At 47.4% G+C, this 23,481-nt stretch overlaps 2 protein-coding genes and 3 non-coding genes across 7 annotated transcripts; all 5 read left to right on the plus strand.

The window, feature by feature from the left end:
- The first annotated feature begins 3,531 nt into the window (after positions 1-3,531).
- PABPC4 (poly(A) binding protein cytoplasmic 4) lies at positions 3,532-17,587 on the plus strand. Of its 3 annotated transcripts, XM_059488794.1 has the most exons (16): positions 3,532-3,630; positions 3,888-4,440; positions 9,619-9,812; positions 10,592-10,707; positions 11,168-11,307; positions 11,482-11,576; positions 12,165-12,302; positions 12,871-12,966; positions 13,424-13,696; positions 13,934-14,021; positions 14,753-14,869; positions 15,331-15,458; positions 16,020-16,113; positions 16,207-16,337; positions 16,415-16,514; positions 17,236-17,587. In XM_059488794.1, the coding sequence occupies exons 2-15, from the start codon at positions 4,248-4,250 to the stop codon at positions 16,499-16,501; spliced, it is 1,890 nt and encodes a 629-aa protein (XP_059344777.1). In that variant the 5' UTR covers positions 3,532-3,630; positions 3,888-4,247; the 3' UTR covers positions 16,502-16,514; positions 17,236-17,587. The 3 variants fall into 3 exon arrangements, with proteins under 3 accessions (XP_059344777.1, XP_059344778.1, XP_059344780.1); XM_059488795.1 differs by lacking the exons at positions 3,532-3,630; positions 3,888-4,440 and adding an exon at positions 7,337-7,535; XM_059488797.1 differs by lacking the exons at positions 3,532-3,630; positions 3,888-4,440 and adding an exon at positions 7,479-7,535 and having other exon boundaries at positions 9,592-9,812.
- LOC132083959 (small nucleolar RNA SNORA55) lies at positions 12,583-12,718 on the plus strand. The gene has a single exon (XR_009420018.1). It is a non-coding gene; the product is annotated as a small nucleolar RNA SNORA55 (small nucleolar RNA).
- Positions 13,211-13,338, plus strand: LOC132083957 (small nucleolar RNA SNORA55). The gene has a single exon (XR_009420016.1). It is a non-coding gene; the product is annotated as a small nucleolar RNA SNORA55 (small nucleolar RNA).
- On the plus strand, positions 14,968-15,100 carry LOC132083958 (small nucleolar RNA SNORA55). The gene has a single exon (XR_009420017.1). It is a non-coding gene; the product is annotated as a small nucleolar RNA SNORA55 (small nucleolar RNA).
- A 1,217-nt stretch (positions 17,588-18,804) lies between the features above and the next one.
- Positions 18,805-22,733, plus strand: PPIE (peptidylprolyl isomerase E). The gene is made up of 10 exons (XM_059488669.1): positions 18,805-18,852; positions 18,930-19,028; positions 19,204-19,247; positions 19,792-19,818; positions 19,991-20,072; positions 20,184-20,284; positions 20,391-20,514; positions 20,635-20,820; positions 22,172-22,314; positions 22,409-22,733. The coding sequence occupies exons 1-10, from the start codon at positions 18,822-18,824 to the stop codon at positions 22,475-22,477; spliced, it is 906 nt and encodes a 301-aa protein (XP_059344652.1). The 5' UTR covers positions 18,805-18,821; the 3' UTR covers positions 22,478-22,733.
- Positions 22,734-23,481: the final 748 nt, after the last annotated feature.

Genomic DNA, 23,481 nt, shown 5'->3' on the forward strand with positions numbered 1-23,481 from the left:
CCTCGTTGTGCAATGTAGTGTTGAAGTGAATCCAATCTGCTCGGATCACGGAAGGGACCTGGGAAGGTCATTGGTGAGTAATTTTGTGGCAGGTTTTGATTCCTGAAAAGCTTCAAAAGAAAGGTAAGATGCAGCTTTTAATGTGACATCCCCTCTGATTGTTTTATAGCTCTTGGTCATTCTGGCCCTAACGCTTTTTACTTGGGAAAACAAGTCAGAATCAGATGGGCATTCAGCAAGGCTTGCCCTGAGAAGACGAAATAATTTCATTTAATGTTTACAAAAGTGTCAGGGATGAGATGGGGTCTGGCAGAGCCTTGCAGCCAGACTGAGGGCTCGCCCTGCTCTGCTGACCCTTTGCAGCCAGGACCAGAATAACCCCTATGGCATCTCACTGTGGGGAAATGCTTTGGACTAAACAAAGAGCCACAGCTGAGAGCCTGTCTCTACTTTGAGGAAAAGACCAGTAAATGATCCCTCTTCGTGAAAGATGCTTGGGAGAATTTTACTGGGGAATGGTGGGAATTCAACTTCCTTTCCCATAACTCCTTCTCGCTGCAAAATGCCTTTCAAAACCGCCCATAAATCCCTTCCTTAAGTGCTGTGTGGGGAATTGCTGGAAGGGAGCAACTGCAGCTGTGATGCAGCATCTGTCTGGGAGCGGGGAGAAACTTCAGGAGCAATAATGGGGCCATTGATGAAGGCTGGTCTCTTGGTGCCCGGGCTGCCCTGACCCGGCTGGAGGTGATGGTGGGAGCTCAGTGCTCTGCTCTGGCCTCAGCCAGAGAGAGGAACCAAAACCAAATTCCCCTCCGTGGGAGGCAGCCACACAAACCGGCCCCGCGGGCTACAGGGCTAAAACAAAACAGAGACAGTGGAGAAAAAAAAAAAAGAAAATAAAAACCAAAGCCACTTCCTGATCTCTGCGGATCAAACGGGAGCCAGGGTGGGTGGAAGGGCATCGGTTCAGGCCCGTGGGGTTTTCTTCCCACAGCAACACGGTGATTACAGAGCAGTAGCTCGGGACTGCAGCTTCATTTTATTTTGTTTTTTTCCCAGGGTTTTCTTTAGCCTAAACCCTAATACATCCTGGCAGCTTTTGATCTACCCTGCAGGGGAAATCCCCGAACTCTGGGTGCACTCCCTTCATCCTTGTTCTTCAGGCAAAATAAAAATCCTGATGGAGAAGGCTGTGGGAAGGCGTGGGCAGCTCGGTGGCACAGCGGTGTTAAACAAGGCTCCCACCCAACGTGGAACAAAACAGGGTCCTGATGAACGAGCTTGGAGGGGACAGGGACACTCCCAGGCTGTGGGAGAGCTGCTGAGCAGCAGGTGCTGCAGGAGCCAGCCCTGCTCTCCCAAATTCCCCTGCATGACAAACATTGCTTATCTCAGCCCTGGGTGAGATGTTCTCCCTCCTCCCTGCTCCTGGAGCAATCCCTCCCTGCCATCTGCTGGTGAAATCCTAAAGCCGAGGAGGAGAAACCCTAAACCGGGGGCAGCATTTGGTGGAAAACCTGCCATCTGTGCTGAGAATTGGCTGATCCTTCAGGGTGACCATCAAGGACCGAGGCACAGCTCAGACACACGGTGGCACAGCAGCTTGGGAGGCCTCTGGATGATGGATGGGTCACCCACCAGCACCATCGATGGGCATGGATTGGCCAGATAAAGCCATTAACAGATGTCCCCGCTGCTCCAGGCGCTGCTGAAGGTCCTGAGAGGGCCAGCTGGGAGGATCTCAGGTATCTCAGGTCACCAGGAGCAGCTGCGCTCGTGTGCTGAGGGCACCAAGAGCAGGGGGTCCCTGGGGCAATTTTGTACCCCCAGCCTGTCAGTCCATGTGGGGAGTAAGAAGGATCAAGCAGGACACAGGACTGTGGCTGTCTGCACCGAGTCCCCTGGGAGGGAGCACAAATGTCACTGAATATGTTTCAAATCAGGGCCAGAGCGGCTGCTGCAGCCAAAGGGCGTTTTATGTGGAAACACGCTCTTTGAGCTGGGCTGTGTTTTGACTTTAGCTGTCAAAGCAGGAGCTGAACGCTTCCACAGCGACATGCCTGTGTCATGTCCCTGGTTTCCCAGCGGAGGAGGTGCCAGCTGTGAAGGACCCAGCACAAAACAGTGGCAGGTGTGATCCCACCAGTGCGGCCTCGCAGCACCCTCAGCTGTTGGGAGAATGATGAGAGCAGGAGGAGGAGGATTTGTGTCATTCGTGTTTTTCAGGACAGAAAATATTGCAAATCACTACAATTTGCTTCGCTATTTTTACCTTTTTTCTGCTACTCTTCATTATTCTACTGTAGTGGAAGATTATTCCACTGAAGGGGAAGACACCATATCCCGTTTTTATGATAATGTTTTATCCTGCTTTTAAAGCAAATTAAAGGCAATTTAACAATTGAAAAGCCACAATGCCCAGCTAACCAGTGTCTACAGACTATCTTAGTCGCCCTTAACAGGACAGCCATGGAGCCTGAAGGTCACTGATGAATCACCGAATCCTGCACTGCCGTGTCCTCACCCTCCGCTGAAGATGCTGGAAATAGATAATTACGGATCTCCCCGGAGCTGATCTCGTGAGCGTGAAGCCACGGGACGGCAGCAGAGGGGGGAGAATCCGTCTCCCTTTCCAGCAGCTTTCTGTTGGGAGCTGTTTGAGCCTCACCCTGGGAAGAGCGACTGACAGCTCGATTCCATGGGGAGACATTGGGATAGGGCAGCCCATGGTGGGAGCTGGCACAGCACCAGGGCTGCTGCAGGAATTCGCGCTAATTTGGGGAAAAATGATGCTCTGAAGAGGAGGAGGAGGTTGTGGGAACAGCTCCTCATCCCGCTGCTAGCAACACCTCCAAAACCAGAGCTCAGAGAAGAAAAATCCCAGAGGAATTGTTCGCTCTTCCTCTGCCCCATGGCCCTGCTCTCCCCAGAAGGCTTCTCTGGATTTTTTTTGTGTTTTATGGTGGGACTGAGCTGCCCTGTGAGACATCTGCACATGTAGGATGGAGTGGGAGGGGAAACAACCCCACAAACTCTTCTGGGGTTTGCTGCTGTGGATCCATCTCCCTGCCAGCTGCCCACAGAGGATTGTGCATCCCTAAATCTTGTTGAAGTGGAACTTGTGTTTTAGCTTATGGCTGTTGCTCCGTGTTGGGAACACTGAACAGTCTGGCACATTCCTCTGACACCCTTTGGGGATATTTTATAGATTTATGGGATCCCCTCTCAGCCTTCCCTCCTGCAGGCCCAGCTCCCACAGCCTCCCCTCACGAGAGCGATGTTCCAGACCCCAAACCATCTTTGCGACCTCTGCCGGACGCCCCTCATCTCCTTGCCTTTATTTCCCTAAAACTAACAACGCAAGAGACGCAATTTCCAACAACGATTAACTTTAATCATTCCCAACGCGGCCCGTTCTCTTGGGGCGCCCCCGAAATGGTGGAAGCCGGGAGGGAGCCAGGAGAGTCCTCCCGCCCGCTTGGGGGCGCTGCGTGCGGCGCGGGGCGCTCCGGCCCGGGCCCGGCCGCCTCCTCTCGGCGGCACCGCGGCCCACTCGCGCCGCCGCGGCGCCTATAAAGGGCCGCCCGCCGCCCGAAACCGCCGCCTCTCCGCCCGTCGCGGCCGCACCGCGTGAGTCGGGGTCGGGACCGGCGCCGCCGAGCCCGCCCCGGGTCGGTGCCGCGGGGTAGGGAGCGCTCGGGGGAGCGCGGCGCGTTTGGAGAGCGCGGCGGCCGCGCCCTGCCCGCCCTCAGGCCGCCGCGTGCCGCGCTGGTTTATTTATAATGCCTTCAGGCTATCTATCCGAGCCAGATTTAAGAGAAATAGTTGTATTAGTGCGTGTTAGAGCTTTGTTTATTTATTTATAGATTTATTTTTTATTTCCTCAGGAAATCAACGGGCCGCCGCTCCGCAGAATCTGGGCTAAATCGAAGCGAAAGATAAAGAGACGTTGGGGTTTTAGGAGATTTTTGCCTCGGAGCGCTCGGCAGCCGGCGGATGAATTTTGGCGTCTTATCCTCTCCAGAAGATTTAACTTTGTGGTGTTTTTGCTGATTTTTTCAAGCTTGCACAACCCTCTCAGCTGCTCCGTGTCCTGGTGCCAGCCCCCCTTGTCCCAAGCTTCTGCCGGCCGCAGCTTAGCCTTTAATTAAGAGTTCTGAGTGTTCCCGCAGAATTAATATTTATAAGAAGCTTGCCTTGAGCCCCCCAAGTGCAAAACCCCAGCGGTTGAGAGCGCCGAGGGGAAGATGAACACGGCCGCCAGCAGTTACCCCATGGCCTCGCTGTACGTGGGGGACCTGCACCCCGATATCACCGAGGCCATGCTCTACGAGAAGTTCAGCCCCGCTGGCCCCGTGCTGTCCATTCGGGTCTGCAGGGATATGATCACCCGCCGCTCCCTGGGCTACGCCTACGTCAACTTCCAGCAGCCCGCAGATGGTGAGTGACAATTGCAGCCGCATCCTTGGCTTTTTTCCCCCTTATTTTAACTCGTTTTTCCTCACTAATTCATCTAGCTGCCCATTACAGCGTTACACGGTGAGTTGTCTCTTTCTGGTGATTACAACTGGGATACTTTTTACTGCTTGGTGTCTACAAAATGCACTTCTCACTAACATCTCTAATTTTAGACAGGCCTGTTTCTTGCACTGATAGTAAATTTCAGAGATTTGTGGTTTTTCCTCTCATGAGAAAATAATCCCCGTGGTATTCATTCTGGGGTAGTTTGGGGCTGTTTCTGTGGGGATTTGTGCAGCCAGTCCTAGCAGAGAAAGTTCAGAGTAGCTGAGTGCTCAGTTGAGTGACTGATCTGTGGCTGCTCCACACACTCCCAGTTTAATAAATTTAATATCTCCTGTGTTCAAGCAGCTGGATATACTTCAAGTTGGGAAAGCGGAGTTCTTGCTTTAAAGTGAAATAAAACACTTTGTTCAATGTGTTGAGAACCAGATTGTCTCATGTACAGAAGCAACACTTGCTTTGCTCTTGCCAGACTCTTTTTTCCACACTTTGTTTCCTGCTCAAAGCCAGGTGTTGCAGAGTGAAGCAGCACATGAAAGATGGGACAGGAGAGGTCATTTTGGAACACGTCTTTTCTGGAAGGAAAATGGGTCAGCGTTTTCTGCCCCAGTTTTCAGAGCTCTGCCTGCTGACTGCTGCAAGTTTATTGCTCCGTGCTGGGATTTAACAGCATCCCTGTGTGATAGGGGCATCCAAGTAGAGATAAGAGCGATCTTTTCCCTTGAATTCACAATCAGTTTACATCAGCACAGATTTCAGCAACAAGTAAACTTTGCTTTACATTTTTGCAGAGCTTCCATCCTCTCCCAGGGCTGTTCCTTGTGATGCCGTTTCCTTGGGCTGATCTGACTGAGCACTTTGAATTCTTTCCCTTGTCATGCTGATTAAAAGCTGACTTGCACCCCACTGCATAATTTCTCATTCATGGCACCAAAAAGCTTTTTTTTTTTTGAGGGGGCAGTGTCTTAGGCTCTGAACTCATTTTGCAGGATCAGAGAAATAAAAGCAGCAAGCAGAAACAAAGCCAGGAAGGAACTCCAGCTTGAATTAGATAAATTTTGGGGAGATGGGCTGCAGAAATGTAGATAAAGTTCTCTCAAAGCAGAGAAGAGTGATCTCAGAAGGGATCAGTGGCTGCTCCCGTGTGCTTTAGCAGAATCACTCTGCACCTTGTACAACTGAGGCTTTCCCAATATATTCCAAGGTAATCTTTTATGGTAATAAATAGGCAGGAATTTAGGGGGAGGCTGCACCATTCTGGGCTGCTGGGGAGGCAGCAGACATTTTAGGAAGCTCCTGGGCTTGAAGTGATACTTGGAGCTGGTAGCTGGTGTCTTGTTACTGGTAGGTCTTAGGTCAAGTGGTTTAAACCTAATCATTGAGTGAATATTGGGACAGGGAAATAGTCAAACTCCTCCTGCCCTCATGAAGAAATGTGAGTTTTTAAATTTCTTCTGTCAAACTGCAGCATAAATAAAAAAAACCCAGCTGCTGCACTCCATATAATGCAGCAGGACATGGACAGATAGTTTGGAAAAGGGCTGTGGTCTCTGCAAAACAAACTTGACTATGAAGAACATAATTTTCGTTGTAAAATGCAGAAATTTGGACTGTTTTCAAGGTGCCACTTGCCTGCATGAGGCTTCCTGAGAGGAGGAGGGATTCTGTGTTTTCTTCCAGGAATGCATAATCAGAAATGCACTTGGCTTCATCCCACTAAATCTGAGTAAAGCTGAGGGGGGAGCACTGTAGGATCTGATGGGATTTAGGGTTGAGAGTAGGTGCTTACAGTAATCAGGAGCTTTCGTGCTCTGCAGACTTCTTGTGGACACGTGGTAGGTTTGAAGTCTAGTAGGTGTTAAAAAGGTTGATAAATGATAATTTGCATTTCCCTGGCACCCTTTTGTGGAAGGGTGAGGGCTTTGTAAATCTGAAGAAAGTGATGTTTTAACTTTATTTTGGTGTGTTCTAAAGCAAGACTCTGCCCGTGTGTCCACAGAGTAAATCAAGCAACCAGAACTCATCCCCATTTCAGGGTCACAAGGAGCTCACATCTTGAACATGCTCTGCAATTCCAGATTCCAGTGTCCAAACTGGGCCAAAACTTATGTTTTTTCTTTACAGTTTTTAGGTGCTGGAGTGATGCTGGACAGGCATTGTCTAACTGGCAGTAATCTGCTGCAGAGAGGTTATTTTTAGGGAAAATGAGCTCTGCTGGTTTTGATTGCAGTTCCTTACTGTAGTAACCAGGGAATGCTGAATCCTGAGCCTGTCATCCTGTGATAGGCAGGGTGAGGAAACGCTTCAAAGTTCTGGCTACTTCAGGCTCAGCAGTTGTTAATATTTATTCTTTCTGACTGTTCAGAAGGAAAAGAAAACAAACTCAACAAACAAGCCGAATTTCTCTTTTCATGTGTTGCATGGAATTGAATTCCAAACATTGACAGTCACAAAAAGACAGCTCGGGGCAGTGAAGCAGAGAAACTTCAGTTTGGCTGCAGAGATAAGGTGTCCTGAAAGTGCAGGAAAAACAGAATGTTTCCCAAGCTGAGGAGGATCCCAGGGCTGGAAATAGATCTGTGTTTCTGTAGAAAGTATAAATAAACTTGTTTGTTCTCCTCCTTGAAGACAGTGTAAAGGAGGAGCTGTGAAAGGCAAATTGTGAAGTTGAAAGGGAAGAGTTGGTACTGCCACAGGCTTCTCATTTTGTTGTTACCTCAGTGATTCAGGAATTTAATTCTTTTGAATATGCACCATCTCTTTTTTTAAAAAATTAAGTGTCTAAATTTGCTCTGTGTGCTTTCCTTGTCAGGACTTTTTTGCTGCGTGACCTAAGTGAGAGCCTGGAGGTTTGGGGAGAATAAAACTCCTTGTGTGGAGTTTTGGTTGAATCTTGGGATGTGAGGTTGGTTATTGATCTTCATGCTGCTCAACTACAGCCACGAATTCCTGCATTGTGTTAACTCTGCATCTGCAAGGGAGGTGGATTGCTCTTAGGCCTGAGGCAAACTGCAGTGAGTATTCAGGTGCTCTCCTTATCAGAAAAGGAATGAAAAGCAAGCCTGAAAGGGGCTGTGAGTGTTTTATGTTCTGCATGAGCCGCAGTTGAGTCTGCTGGAAGGATGACAGGAACCGGTGGGAGAGAAACAGATACAGGAACTGAAATGGCTGAAGCTTTGTGGCTTAAATAGAAGAAAATGAGAAGGTGTTTGCTCAGATGAAGGAAGTGAATCAGATGTGCCTGGTGTGAGTCATTCACAGAGCTCTTGCAGATCCTTCTCAGGTTTTCTGAGGTCCTGGTGTTGCATCTCCACCTGTGGGTGCGACACAGATCCCTCGGGGAATCCTTGTGGGGCTTTCGCAGCTCACCGCGAGTGTCTGGGTGTAATAATAGAGTGGAACAGTAGCAACCTGTTGGAAGAGCAGTGCAATAGTATCTGCTCGGGGAGAGCCAGGAGGAGCTTCCTGACGGCTCTGGAGCTGGGTGCTGCCTGTGGAACCATCGCAGCCGCTGCTTGATCTGCTGTCACCTTCCAGCAGCAGCCTGTTCCTGCTGCAGATGGTGTTATCCGCCCGGTTTGTGCCCTTGCCAGCACATGCTTCTGCAGGACCTCTGCCTGCTATAAATAAACACTGCCAAATTTGACGAGCTGCACCGGCTCTCCTGCTGAGCTGCCTACACCAGGAAAGGACTGCAGGGAGAACCTGGCTTGCAGATTTTAATGCTTGCATGGACTTGGAGCAGCAGCTGAGGAATCGTTTTAGCCTGGCAGTTAATTGCATTTAGCACCTTGGTCTAAGCAGAGCTGTTGGAGACCTTAAATTATATATTTTTTTCAAGCAAAGCTTGTTTCCAACTGGGTTTGTGTGTGGGGGGAGAACAGTGATGGTCCCACTTCAATTTAAAAAGCAGCAACAGCAAAAAACACATTTCAAAGCACATGGAAAATTCTGAGAAACTTCCATGCAGTGTGGTGGAGGCTGGATTGGGGGCAGGGAGTGCAGGCTTTGGTGGGCAGTGTTCCACTGGAATTCCTGGAGGTACTTTTGGGACACGCTGAGTTGTTAATCAGGCTGCACGAGCCAAGTCACGTGCAAGGTGTTCAGATTGGTTTTTTTTCCTTGCATTTTCTGCTCCTGAAATCTAATCAGCAAATACCACAGGGTGAAGGTGGCCTGGGACAGCTCAGCCAAACAAACGTGGAAAACTTGGGTTCTGCCCTGTTAATTTTCCTTGATTTTAATGCATGTCTTTCCATCTCTTTGCCTGCTCCATGCTGGGAATTAAGACTCTTTCTTTCTTCTCTGCTCGCTCCATGCTGGGAGTGTTTTCTGGCACAGAACAGTGCAAGCATCTCAATTTTATGAACAAGATCCTGATGTGTGTACGTAATGATCCTTTTAATACACCAGTAGGCAGCAGAAATAGCCTCGTGGAGGGGGGTTTCAGTGCAGGTTAGAATGACAGTGCTGGTGTTTGAGAGCTCAGATAAACACTTCCCTCTTAATCAGATGGGGTGTACAGACCTTTTTCCCCCCAGAATTTTCTCAACTCCCTTGTCATCTTTAGCTTGAGCAACTTGGGAATAATTTCTTGGCCACATAAGTTATGTAGAGGCTGACTCATGTCCTCACAGCCAGCCATGTGTTCACATTTTCCCTGACCTGACAGGGAGATGATCCTTCTCTCTGAATAGAAATGAGGATGGGGAGATGTGAGCTTCATGAAAAGCAAAACAGCCACAGAGTCACTCCTTTTACTTCATTTTTTTTACCAGAGTTTCCTGTTCTTTTCCTTCTTTGAGTGGAGTAATTTACCTTTATAATAATTCAGAATATGGCTAATAAACCAGGCAGTTTATTAGCAATTTTGCTGTGATGGTGAATATATTGCTATAGTGTAAATTTAAAGTCTGTGAAACCTTTAGTGACTGTGCTGCAAAAACTTCCCTTGAAACATTGAATTAAAAGCCATTGATCACCTCTGATAATAACCCAGATGAGCTGAATAAAATTCAGAGAAAAGACTCACCCACCCACTGGAAACCTTTATTTTCTAACCAACCACAGAAAATCTGTTCTTGGCTTCTCTTGCAGCTGAGCGAGCTCTCGATACCATGAACTTTGATGTGATCAAAGGGAAACCCATTCGCATCATGTGGTCTCAGAGGGACCCTTCCCTGAGGAAGTCAGGGGTTGGCAATGTCTTCATCAAGAACCTGGACAAATCCATAGATAACAAGGCACTTTACGACACATTCTCAGCGTTTGGAAACATTTTGTCCTGCAAGGTGAGATGTGGTTACATTGTCCAGTTCTTTTAGGGTGGGGACATGATCGGAGGTTTGAGTGTAGGTGGTGGAAGGGACACTTTTTCTCAAGTATAAGGAGCAGAATCACAGAATATTCTGAGTTGGGATACACAAAGCTCATCAAGTCCAAGTCCTTAAATGAACGGTGCCTACGGAGATCAAACTTTGGTGTTATAACAGAATCTCTGAAACGTAGAGTTAACCAAAAGCTGAAATTACATCAGATGTGGTCATAAAGGAATCTGAGGCACAGGAGCTGACCCTTTTCAGGAGCTGACTCTTGTAAGGTGTGATGGTGTTCGCAGGGGTCTTAGGATGAGGGAAGAGATGAGGATCTAACTCCGTTTCAGAAGGCTTGATTTATTGTTTTATGATATATATTATATTAAAACTACTAAAAGAATAGAAGAAAGGATTTCATCAAAAGGCTGGCTAAGAATAGAAATAAAATGGAATGATAACAAAGGCTTGTGGCTCGGACAGCGAGTCCGAGCCAGCTGGACTATAATTGGCCATTAATTAGAAACAGCCACATGAGACCAATCCCAGATGCACCTGTTGCATTCCACAGCAGCAGATAGTCATTGTTTGCATTTTGTTCCTGAGAGAAAAAAGATCCTAAGGAAAGGATTTTTCATAAAATGTGTCTGTGACAGTCAGGAGCTGCCAGTGCTGATCCTTGGCGGTGACGCATTTTCCCCCGCTGGCCCGTGGCAGAGGAGGGACACTGACAGCTGCCTTTTCTCCCTGTCCTGCAGGTGGTGTGTGATGAGAATGGCTCTAAGGGCTACGCCTTTGTGCACTTTGAGACCCAGGATGCTGCAGATAGGGCCATCGAGAAGATGAACGGCATGCTGCTCAACGACCGCAAAGTGTGAGTGTCACAGGCGGCAGCAGCAGCGCTCACATGCTCCGGGATGCATCTCGGTATTAACAGGGACACACAAGGCACTGGTTCTCCTGGCCCAAGCCTTGGCCTGCTACCTCTCCACTCCAGGGCTGGTGAGTGACCCTGCCCAAGCCATGGCCTGCTACCCCTCCATTCCAGGACTGGTGGGTTTCCCTGACCCAGCCTTGATTTGCCACCTCTCTGCGAGCGGGCTGGGGTGGGTTCTGTCTAGGGCCACTGGGACTCCTTGGCCAGCCGCAGCACAGGTGATTTTTCTGGTTGCTCTGTGGCCTGTTTGTTGTCCTCTGCTGTCACCCTTTCTTGTCCCCATTCCCAGCTCCTACTGCACACTCATTTTTTTTGCCTTGCCACAAGTCACACATTATTTTTTGGCTTTTGAAACCGATCTGTTTATTGAGATTTTCATTTTTTTTTTGTCTTACAGATTTGTTGGGAGATTCAAGTCTCGTAAAGAGAGGGAGGCTGAGCTGGGAGCCAAGGCAAAGGAATTCACCAATGTCTATATTAAAAACTTTGGGGATGACATGGATGATGAAAGACTAAAAGAACTCTTTGGCAAATATGGTAAATACAGAAATACTTGTATTGAGGCTGTGAATTTAATGAAATGTGGTAGTTTGAGTGCTGCTGTGTAGTCCCTACCTGGGTCACTTTAAAGCTGAGAACTGAGATATTACATGGAATTTAATAATCTTTACATACTTTTGATATTTTACTAACCCTGTCCCTTGGTAACAGGTAAAACTCTGAGTGTTAAAGTGATGACAGATCCCACTGGAAAATCCAAAGGCTTTGGCTTTGTAAGCTTTGAAAAGCATGAAGAGGCCAACAAGGTAGGACCAACTTTTATGTTGCTTGGATAACTTCAGAGAAGAAAAACTTGGTTTATATTGGGAGCCTGTTTCTGAAATGGAAGAAAATTCTGCCTTGGGCATGACCTCTTCTAGATGTGGGAACTTGGAAACCTTTTGCACCTTAATAGCTTGACATTCAAGGGTAACCTGGCATCCCTCCAGTTTCCTAGATCCACACAGTGGCATAATCAAGAATGTTAATTGCTGGAGAAATACTACAGTGCATGGCTGAAGGAGGAGGAGGGCACCTAGAGTGAGAACATTGCTCAAAAATGGTCTTTTCTAAGCAGAATGCTTGTTAAAATGTAGCTTTAATTACAAGAAAGAATGAGGATGAATTTCCAAGTTAGTTCAGCACTCTGTGGTGTGTCAGCTTGATCTGTGTGGTAATTTCAGCTTGTCTTTAATGATCCTTGTTAACAGGAAAAGTGCAAACGTAATGTGCAAACTCTGATTTATTGGCTGACAGGCAGGGACACAACATCAGCCCTGGGCAGTCCTGCTCTGACAGGATCAGGACTGTCCTGCTGCAGCAGCTCAGAGTTTCCTCTTGAACCCTCTGTGCAGGCAGTGGAAGAAATGAATGGGAAGGACATCAATGGGAAAATGCTCTTTGTGGGCAGAGCACAGAAGAAGGCTGAGCGCCAGGCAGAGCTGAAGAGAAGGTTTGAGCAGCTGAAACAGGAGAGACTCAGCAGGTACCAGGTGAATAATGTTTATTTTTCTCAATTTAAGCACTATTTCTGGTCTGTTGTAGGAATTGCCAGAGCAGTTATTGTCCTGTGAGACATCCTGGGTTAAAACACAGAGATGTCTCTGTGGTATTTGGTGGCAGAGGGGGCATCAGGGCTTAGTTTTGGTACTGAAAGTGTTTAGGAAAGTCTCCTTGACTTTCAGATGGGGATCCCTGGAGGGATGGGAAGAGCCAGCCCAACTCTGCGCTGCTCTCTGTAATTTGTGGCAGGACTGGGTTGTGTCAGAGGTGGCATCTGCAACTCCCCCACTCCCTGAGGTGCACTGCTGGGCTGGGGACATGTGATGATGCCACAGGAAGGCAGAGGAAATCCAGACAAGCTCCCTTTCACCACAGTGGGACTTGTCTCTACGCCTTTGCAACATTTATCACCCTCAGCTTTGGGTGGTGTGGCAGGAACATGATGCTAAATTAAGAGTTTTCAGATAAATTACAGCTCTGGCAGATGGATAACAGTTGATGTGCTGAAGAAATTTTTTTTTAATGTTGTGAATGTCATGCTGTTCTTTCCCTTTCCAGGGTGTTAACCTGTACATTAAAAACCTAGATGACACTATAGATGATGAAAAACTGAGGAAGGAGTTCTCACCTTTTGGGTCAATAACGAGTGCCAAGGTACTGTGGGATTTGGGGGTTACTTGGATTTTAAAGCCTGAAGAAGGAATTGTTGTCTGACATGGGATTAAAGGGCTGTTCTTAACCTGTAGCTATTGTGATTCTGAAAACATCTTGGCTAGTAAATAGTAGGATTTTAGTAAAAAACTTCATTCCCTTACTAAAAGGGGAGACAGGAAGTGGCAAACATGCTTGCTTGAGGTGGTGAGCATGAAATGGCACTTTCCTCTGTGCATTTAGGACTGCACCAAATCTTTCCCATTCCTTACTGTGCAGTGTGGGCCTGGGGACACATGGTGCTGACAGCAACGCAGAGCAAATCCAGACAGGTGGCTCTTCATGAGAACCTGTCTCTACACCTCTGCAACAAGTTATGTGCTGCCTAAAAATCTAAAAAACCACAGATTGTTCAGCTCAGTTGTACTGGTGCCCCATTAGCAATTGATCTTTGCTGCAGGTGATGCTGGAAGATGGACGGAGCAAAGGCTTTGGCTTTGTCTGCTTTTCCTCTCCAGAGGAGGCCACCAAGGCTGTGACAGAGATGAACGGGCGCATCGTGGGCTCCAAGCCCCTCTATGTGGCTCTGGCCCAGAGGAAGGAGGAGAGGAAGGCCCATCTCACCAACCAGTACATGCAGCGCATCGCTGGCATGAGGGCCTTGCCTGCCAACACCATCATCAACCAGTTCCAGCCCGCTGCTGGCGGCTATTTCATGCCTGCTGTGCCCCAGGTGAGCTCCCGTGGGGTTTTTAACCTGTATTAATCTCACTGAGCCTTTCTCATGCCTGTGAGCAGCAAGTCCTAATGAGGGGTGCAGCAGTGGAGTTAATTCTGGGACTTGCCAGCTGCCTGTTCTCTTAATCCGACCCGAGTGTTGAGTCCTGGCAACGGCTGCCAAAACACGTTGTAAACAAATGTTTGTAGTGCACTTGGATTTTGCCTCTGAGCTTATCTCATCTTCCTCCAGGCTCAGAGCAGACCCACTTACTATGCACCCAACCAAATGACACAGATGAGACCCAACCCACGATGGCAGCAAGGAGGGAGACCTCAAGGTGAGAGTGCCAGAGGCTGTTTTGGTTGTAGAACCCTTTGGGAGCTGCACTTCCCAACAGGAACAATTCATGCTTTTCTTTGTGGGAGTGGTCCTGTGCAGGGCCAGGAGCTGGACTCTGATCCTTGTGTGTCCCTTCCAACTCAGCATTGATTCTCTGATTCTCCCTGTGCACTGTGGTGGTGTTCCACAGGGGTCCCAGGATGAGGGAAGAGATGAGGATCTGACTCTGTGTTTCAGATTTTATAATTATTTATACATTTTATTATTATTTATAATTTTATTATTTTATAATATATATTATATTAAAATAAAATTATATATTAAAACTACACTAAAGAATAGAAGAAAAGGATTTCATCAGGCTAGCAAGGAAAGGAATGGAATGATAATAGAACCTTGTGACTGACCAGACAGACAGCTGGACTGTGATTGGCCATTAATTAAAAACAACCACTTGACACTAATCAAAGATGCACTTCTTGCATTCCACAGCAGCAGATAATTATTGTTTACATTTTGTTCCTGAGGCCTCCCAGCTTCTCAGGAGAAAAAGATCCTAGCAAAAGGATTTTTCAGGAGATACCATGGCTACAGTGCACCACCTGTAGCTGACTGTAAGAAAGGATTTTTCAGGAAATACCATGGCTACAGTGCACCACCCCTGTAGCTGACAGTCCTGCCTTGCCAGCTGGTTCTTTTTTGAGGATTTCCCCTCTTTCCACCCTCTAGGTTTCCAGGGAATGCCCAATGCCATGCGCCAGTCGGGGCCCCGGCCCGCCCTGCGCCACCTGGCCCCTGCCAACGCCCCGGCCTCCCGCGGCCTCCCCGCTGCTGCCCAGAGAGTTGGTGAGATGGGGGCTCTTCCTGGGCTTCTCCCCTTCTCTGGGAGGGAGGGGGATGCTGTGGAGATTGGCTTCTTCTCCCTAAGGTGGTTGTTAGAGCCAGCACCTGCTGCTTTCCTGTTCCTCGCTCTGCGGTGCAGGTCTGGGGGCACCCGGTGCTACAGCACAGCAGTGGAAATCCAGATGGGTTCTGCTCCACTGGTTTGGGACTTGTCTCTACACCCCTGCAACACAAAGTCTCTGTAGCTTATGGGTTTTGCTTTAGGAGAGCATCCAAATTTGTTTTTTCCCAGCTGGTAAACAAAAGGTGTGGAATCTAGGGAGAACATCCCCTTCTTGAAGTAGCCAGCTACACTTTGGTTTCTAAAGAAGTAGCGCCATGCAAAGTTTGAATTAAAACCAGACATCCCAGCTTGTTAGCATGTTGCTGCAGGTGTTTGTCACCGTGTTCTCCTTCCTTTGCAGGTGTTGGCACGGCAGCACAGAATTTGGCTCCCCGTCCTCCTGTAGCAGCCCCTGCTCCCAGGGCTGTCCCTCCTTACAAATATGCCTCAAGTGTCCGCAGCCCACACCCAGGTGTCCAACCTCTGCAGGTACCACCAGGGCTGGGCTGGGAGGTCCCTGCAGTTTCACATGCAACTGGAGTACCTTTATAGAAACTTCAAGCTCCTTTTATGACCCAGACAGTGTTAATTTGGAATTTAAAAGCATTGCAGTTGTGCCTTTGCCAGGGGCACCCTGGTTGGTTTATACTCACAAGCCCTTTTGTAGCCAGACTGGCTGTAAAGATATTTTTTTTTCTTGGTTCTTCCTGTTTTGCAGCCACTTAAGTCTCCCTCCTCTTTGCCAAGTTCTCACTGGGGTATCATTAAAAGAAAGAGCACCATCTACACCTGGCTTTCTCAACATCTCATGATGTTTGATCCAGTTTTTGTGAGATATTTATGGTGTTCTGTGTGGCATTCCTGAGTTTTGAGCTCAAGACTTGCAGGGAGTGTTTGTGAACCAAGGGCACCTTACCTGCCCTTTTCTGAAGCTGAGGTGTTCTGTAGGCTTGACAGAGACTGTGTTTTGGGAGGGAGCATAATAGAATTGTCTAAATATGAAGCAATCAGCCTCATCCTTATTTCAGAGCCCTTGTTTGTCCTTTTCAGGCCCCTCAGCCTGCAGTGCATGTCCAGGGCCAGGAGCCCCTGACAGCTTCCATGCTGGCTGCTGCCCCTCCCCAGGAGCAGAAACAGATGCTGGGTGAGTCAAACCCCACTGCTCACCCGTCATTTTCCATCCCTTGAGGTTTCAAAGACCCAAACTCACCCAGCTGACCTCCTTTTCCTCCCTCAGGAGAACGTTTGTTCCCTCTGATCCAAGCTATGCACCCCAGCCTGGCTGGGAAGATCACAGGAATGCTGCTAGAGATTGACAACTCAGAGCTGCTGCACATGCTGGAATCCCCAGAGTCCCTCCGCTCCAAGGTGAGCTGCTGGCTCCCTTTTTTGTCCAGAAAGGGACTCTGAGCAGGGAGAAAATCTCACTGGGTTTGTGTCCCCAGGTGGAGGAGGCTGTGGCAGTGCTGCAGGCTCACCAAGCCAAGAAAGAAGCTGCCCAGAAAGTGGGTGTGGTTGCTGCTACCTCTTGAACCAGGATGGCTGGTGAGTGTCTCAGCCTTCAGCTTCAGTGGAAAGCTTCCAGAACCAGTAAATAAAACAGTTTAGTGAACAATTCATCTGGGTCTGTGAGCAGCACTTACCTGATAGTGGTTCACTCTTCAACAACAAAAAACTCCTCATGCAGTTTCTCCCAGCAGAATATTTGTGTAGAAGTTATGAGAAATATTCATTCTGATGCTTATTTAAGGGATCTAAAGATGTTGAAGTCCCTGAGGTGTTGTGGAGCTGCTAATGTGGGAAATAGCCACATTTTGAGACTAAACAGGCTCTTAGTGCCCATTCCTTATCCTGGAAACCATAAATGTTGGAAATGTTTCACTGGACAGGTCTGTCCACACAAGTGGTGCCACCTGTGTTTGGGGTTGGCTCTTGTTTAGTTTATGAATGAGGATTTTGATTCTTGGAATGCCTCTTCCTGTTTTCCATGACCCATTTTCTGTGGGCTGTCTGGAATTGCCATCTCCAGGACATTTTCTGCTGCTGTTTATGATCAAATGTCACAACTCAAGCTGGCAAAGAATTCTTATTTTCACTGGGTGGTCTAGCAAAGAATTTGAGTTTCTTGTGGATAATAACAATTTCTGATCATCTGACCACCACAAGCAGCTTCTCCGTACTTTCCCAATCCTTTTTCCTTGGAATGGTGGAATATTCTCTAGCCTGGAGCAGGAGTGAATAACTTCTCTCCCTTTTTCCCCTCCAGGATCCAAAGAAGCCAAATAGCCCCTTCCTAGACATCAGCTCAAGATGTTTGAAGATCCTTCACTGTCCTGCAGATCTCAAGGCCGTGCATTGTATCACATAGTTATATTGCATTTTGTAAATTAATCTTAAAGATCTTATTTAAAAAGCCAACTCTAAAGCTTGAGGTTTCCAAAACCAGAATCTGGGGGGTTTGCAAGCTTTTCCTTTGCCAGAACAGAGCTGCCCCTTGTGTCTTCTAAAGAGGACGTTGAGGATTTTAGGCTGGAAGTATTTTTGTGAGTTTGTGTTTAATTGAACAATCCAGTTTGGAAAGTTTGGGAAACATTTATCAATAAAGGAATAAACTTGCACTGTGTTTGTCATCATTTCTGTTTGTCTGTTGGGTGAATAAATGTGCTGTGGCTTTGTGAAATTAAACTGATGGGATGTTATTGGGGGGTGAATATGTTAAACAGGGATTTGACTTACTCTGCTTGCTAATTTTGGATAATGAGTATTTAAAATTATGCCTGGGGTTGTGTCTCAAGGGATGATGGCTGTAAACAGTGATCTAAGAAGGGCTGGGGAGGTATTTTCAAGTGAAGGGTACAAGGGTTTGGCCTGTTTTTGATAATTTCTACATTTTCAGCTGGACTTTTAGTGGTCCTGCTGCTATTTTACACTCCAAAGGTGGCTGAGTTTTACCACTGGGGTAAAAATCCTTAGCAAATTCAGTTTGGGTGATCCTTTGGGATAAAAAGCATTACTCAGACAAACACAGAGCATGCACTAAGCTGGGAGAAATCCCCAATCAAAGCTCCAACACCTCACTCGGGCTGGAGCTGAAGGGCTCGGAGGCTTTGGGAAAGCCTGGGATGGGGTGGAAGGAACATGCAGGTGTGGAAAAACACCAATCATTTCTTTTTAAAATGTTAAAAGTTTAATAAAATGGTCATTAAATAGCAATATAATTATAATAATAAAAATTTTGGACACTTTGAATGAGGACAATATGAGGCAACAAAAACAGAGTTATGGACGTCTGGGTCCTTGAAAAAGGACACAGTTAACAGAGGATTAACCCTTAAAAGCAACAGCGTGTTGCATGCTCATACATGATGCGTAAATTCCATTCAAACACAGGATTCTGTCTGTTTATCAACTTCTTCCTTATAATCCTAACAGCATCATCCTGGCTGAGCAAGGCAGGGAGAAGTTCATTTCTCCTGATAATGGGACAAAAATTCTCTTTCTCTGAAAGATTCAGGTGTCCTGTGGCCGCTATCTCAGCGCGAGTCCTTTCTTTAGAAAAATTACATCCTACACAGCATAGTTCCTATCTCAACGTTTTGTTACAACCCAAAACAATATTTACCACACCACTTAAGAGAATTAACACAGCATCACTTTTAACACGACACAGCTAATATTAATTTTAACGTTTTACAATATTAATAAAATAAAACACGCATTTTTTTCACAGAGGGATGCCCGGGGCTGGGTTCTCTGCTCCCTGAAGCGCTCGGTGCCGGCGGAGGGCGGAGCGCTGCCGCCGTTCCGGGGCGGGCCGAGCCGTGCCGAGCCGTTCCGGGGCACCGGGGCACGATGGCGGCCACCAAGCGGGTGCTGTACGTGGGTGAGTGGCCGGGCTGGGGGACCCCCGAGGGGCCGGGGCCGCCGGCGGTGCCCGGTGACCGCTTGGGCGCCCCGCAGGCGGGCTGGCCGAGGAGGTGGACGAGAAGGTGCTGCACGCTGCCTTCATCCCCTTCGGAGACATCACCGACATCCAGATCCCGCTGGACTACGAGACCGGTGTGTGCCTGGGGGGCCCGAGCATCTCTGGGTGCGGCTTTGGGGTGCGACATCCCCCAAGGGACCGGCCGGAGCATCCCTGGATGCGGGTTTGGGGTGGGACTCCTGCCCCGCCGTGGGACTGCTGTGTCCGTGCTGGCCCTGACCCATCGTTTCCTTCCTTTCTTCCCTCCAGAAAAGCACCGAGGATTCGCCTTCGTGGAGTTTGAGCTGGCAGAGGTGAGGAACCAGCTTGAGCCATTTGGGGTTTTTGGTCCCCTTGGGGTTTTGGGATGGATCCTCTTCCTGCTGGAGGAATCTGTGAAATCACGTGTGGGTTAGCCACTGTAATATTCAGATGTTCTGCTCTTCCAAGTCCCCACTTTTCGTATTTTCTCTTGGGCTGAATTCCCACTTTTCCTGTTTCCAACCCAAACTTCTCCCCTGCCACCGTCCCTGGTTGGGTTTCTTGGCCGTCACATATTCGTCCTCTGATTGTCTGTTCTGGGTTTCATACACAAATCTCTCCTCTCCCAGATGCTCATGGCAGCAATAAAACATCTTAAATACAAGGGGTTAGTGGGTTTTTCAAAGATGAGACCCACATGGGGTTTGGAAACCCCACATGGGGTTTGGATATGGCTTTTACAAAACCCATCAGTTCATGCATCCCTGGGATAAATGTGGTTTAGGAAAACCTGGCAGTTGTCTTTATAATAAGATGTTATGCTGGACCTTGAGAATAAATGTTAATAATTATTTTATTTTGATTATTTTTTGGCAGGATGCAGCAGCAGCTATTGACAACATGGTATGGACCCTGCTCCCTGTTCCTTGGGGATTTTGTGTGGCTTTGCTGCCCTGGGTGCTGTGGGCTACAGAGAGAGCAGAAGCTCTGTCCTCTGAGCTCTGCAGGGCTTTGGGGGGCACGGTGGTTTTTTACCTTTTGGTGGGGCTTTGCTGTGCTTTTTTCCCCTCTGCAGAACGAGTCTGAGCTCTTTGGCAGGACAATCCGAGTGAACCTGGCCAAACCCATGAGGATTAAGGAGGGATCATCCAGGCCTGGTGAGCTGGGGAACAGAACATCCCTGGGCGTGCTTGGAGCTCTGTGCACAAGCTGAGCTGTGGCCTTTTGGGTCAATTCCTGTGCTCTGACCTTTCCTTTTGTGGCCACAGTCTGGTCAGATGATGAGTGGCTGAAGAAGTTTTCAGGGAAGACTTTGGAGGAGAACAAGGAGGAGGGAGGAGCAGAGGCCCCTAAAGCAGAGGCACAGGAGGTAGGAAAAACAACCAGAGCCATCTGTATCCCCATTACCCCAAAGGATGAGAATGCAGAGCAGAGAAACGTCACCTCAACCTGCTTTTCTTTCTTTTCCTGCCCAGGAGGAGCCTCCTGCCAAGAAATCGCGGGTGAACCCGCAGGTTTACATGGACATCAAGATCGGGAACAAGCCGGCGGGGCGGCTGCGCATCCTGCTGCGCTCCGACGTGGTGCCCATGACCGCAGGTGGGATATTCACACACCTCACCCGTGATGTGAGGAGGAGGAGGAGGCTCAGCCTTCCCTCCTGGGCACCCCCAGGGCGCTCAGCTCTCACCTCCCTCCCCTTTTTCCCCCCACACACAGAGAATTTCCGCTGCCTCTGCACCCATGAGAAGGGATTTGGCTTCAAGGGCAGCAGCTTCCACCGCATCATCCCCCAGTTCATGTGCCAGGCCGGGGACTTCACCAACCACAACGGCACCGGCGGCAAATCCATCTACGGGAAGAAGTTTGATGATGAAAACTTCATCCTCAAGCACACAGGGCCAGGTAAAGCCATCTCCAGGAGAGAAAATGGCTCAGCATCACATAGGGGTGTGTTAGCCATGTTGATAGCAGCAGTCCTGAATTATAATATATGATATATAATATAAATATACAATATACAATATATATAATATATAATATATAATATATTGTATATTATATATTACATATAATATATAATATATTATATATGTGCATATTTTATATAATTATATAATTACATTATAATACAATATTATATTATATTATATTATATTATATTATATTATATTATATTATATTATATTATATTATATTATATTATATTATATTATATTATATTATATTATATTATATTATATTATATTATATTATATTATATTATATTTAGAAATATTATATACATTATATATAATATATAATATATTTCTATATAATATAATTATATATTATATAAATATAGTATATGATTATATGCACATATATTTATATATTATACAAATATATGTAAATATAATATGAATATATAATATGATTATATATTATAATTATTATCATCTACATTGGCCAGATTTTTCTGCCATATTCAGACCCTTGTGTCACGGACATATTGTATGAAAAATCCTTTTGCCAGGATCTTTTCCCCCCAAAAGCTGAGAAGCTTCACCTTCTCCATGTTTTGCTGTTTTGGAATGTGATTTGGAGAATTGTTTACCCAGTTTTTACTTGATGACCAATGACAGCCACCTGTGTTGAGGCTGTGAGCAGTCCCAAGATTTTATTATCATTCCATTCCTTTTCCTTGCTAGCTTTCTGATGAAATCTTTTCTTCTATTCTTTTAGTATAATTTCAATATATCATTTTCTTTTAATATAATATATGTCATAATAAATCAGCCTTCTGAAACATGGAGTCAAGATTCTCACCTCTTCCCTCATCCTGGGACCCCTGTGAACCACCACCACAGATAGCAGCAGCCTTGAATTATAGTTATAATAATTATTATCATCTACATTGGGCAGATTTTTCAGACCCTTGTGTCTCACCAAATGCATCATTCCCTCTCCATCCACTTTATCTGCAGTATTACATAAAGGAAAAACAATTTCAAAGCTGCTTTTCCTGCTTGATTTTAAACGAGGAATGTCACAGCATGACTGTGAAAGGCAGGAGCAAGCAAATAGGTTTATCTCCATACAAACAGCTTTGCAGCTAAAAATAGCTGAGCATCCTTCACACTTGCAAGTGTTTCTGAGCATAATTAATTTCCAGTTTCTGTGGATTTCGATACCCAGCAGCGTTCTGTGGGATGTGGGGTTAGGGCTCAGGGAGCAGCTCCTGGCTCAGCCCTAACTCTGCATTTTCTGGCCCCAGGGATGGTGTCCATGGCAAACTCGGGCCCAAACACCAACGGCTCCCAGTTCTTCATCACCTGTGACAAGACAGACTGGCTGGACGGGAAGCACGTGGTGTTCGGGGAGGTGACGGAGGGCATGGATGTGGTCAGGGAGATCGAGGTAGGTGAGGGCAGGGGGCAGCTGGGGGCAGAGCCCACCCCTTTCCTGCCATGAGGAGTCACCCCTGGAACTGCTGCTGCTGTTTTCCCCCCAGGCTCAGGGCACCAAGGATGGGAAGCCAAAGCAGAAGGTGATCATCTCCGACTGCGGCGAGTGCGCCTGAGCTCCGTGCTTGGAGGGAGCCTGGCCTGGAGGAGAAACAGGGAGCCAGCAGGGATGGGGCACCCCAGGGACCCCCCAGCACTGCCCAAGCTGCAGTTTCCATAGGAATTCCCCTACTATTGGGGTTGGATTTATCCTTCCTGGCATAAGTCCCAAATCCCTTCCCAGCCTGCGCTGCCCGAGCTGGGCTGGGCTGGTCCTGCTGCCGTGTTCTGGAAAAAAATTTATGGTAAAAATAAAACCTAGTTTTGAAAATACTGAGGGCCTGGCTGCTGAATTCCCTCTGTGGGAGGCTGGTCTTTGAGCAAAGATTTTTTTTTTTTTAAATTTTTATTTTTTTGTATTTGCCCTCAACTTCATTAATCCTGTGCCTAAATCCTGGCTCCAGGGGAAAGTAACTGTACCAGGGAGAGCAGAGCAGAGCTGAACCTCTGGTGTTGGTTGCATCTCCTGGAGGTGTTTTTGGCTCTGTAGTGTCCTTTTCCAGCAGCAGAGGGAGGCAGGTCCCTGGCTGGTGTCTGTCCTGCTGGTCCAGCTCCATCTCCATCCCCAAGGAGGGTGTTCACTGGGAGAACACCAGGAAACGAGGGAGCCCTTTGAGTGGTGAAAAATAAAAAAAAAACCCAGAGTGATGAGGCTGTAGGAAGGGATTTCCAGCCTGCAGAGTGGGATAAACCACAGGGATTTATAGTTCCTGTGGTGGGCAGCGCTGGCTTTGCACTTAGAGGTGACCAGGATTGATGGATTTTGGGTTTCCTGTGAAATTATGGAAGGGGTGTTTGGTTCTGAGCTTGTGCAGGTGGGATGAGGTGGAGAGGAAGAGCTGATGTTCAGATTTTAGGGATCTTTGGAAGTGCTTTGCCATTGGGGATTTTGGGTTTACCCAGCCCAGCCCCTCACAAGTCGTGGTGTTGTTTTTCCATTAAGAAACACCAACTTTCCACTGCCTGGTTTCCTGGGGTGGCTGGGGGTTGTGCATTGTCCTAAAACTCAGACAAAGTGAGA

The sequence above is a fragment of the Ammospiza nelsoni genome, chromosome 25, assembly GCF_027579445.1.
Source record: "Ammospiza nelsoni isolate bAmmNel1 chromosome 25, bAmmNel1.pri, whole genome shotgun sequence".
In the NCBI taxonomy this organism is placed as follows: domain Eukaryota; kingdom Metazoa; phylum Chordata; class Aves; order Passeriformes; family Passerellidae; genus Ammospiza; species Ammospiza nelsoni.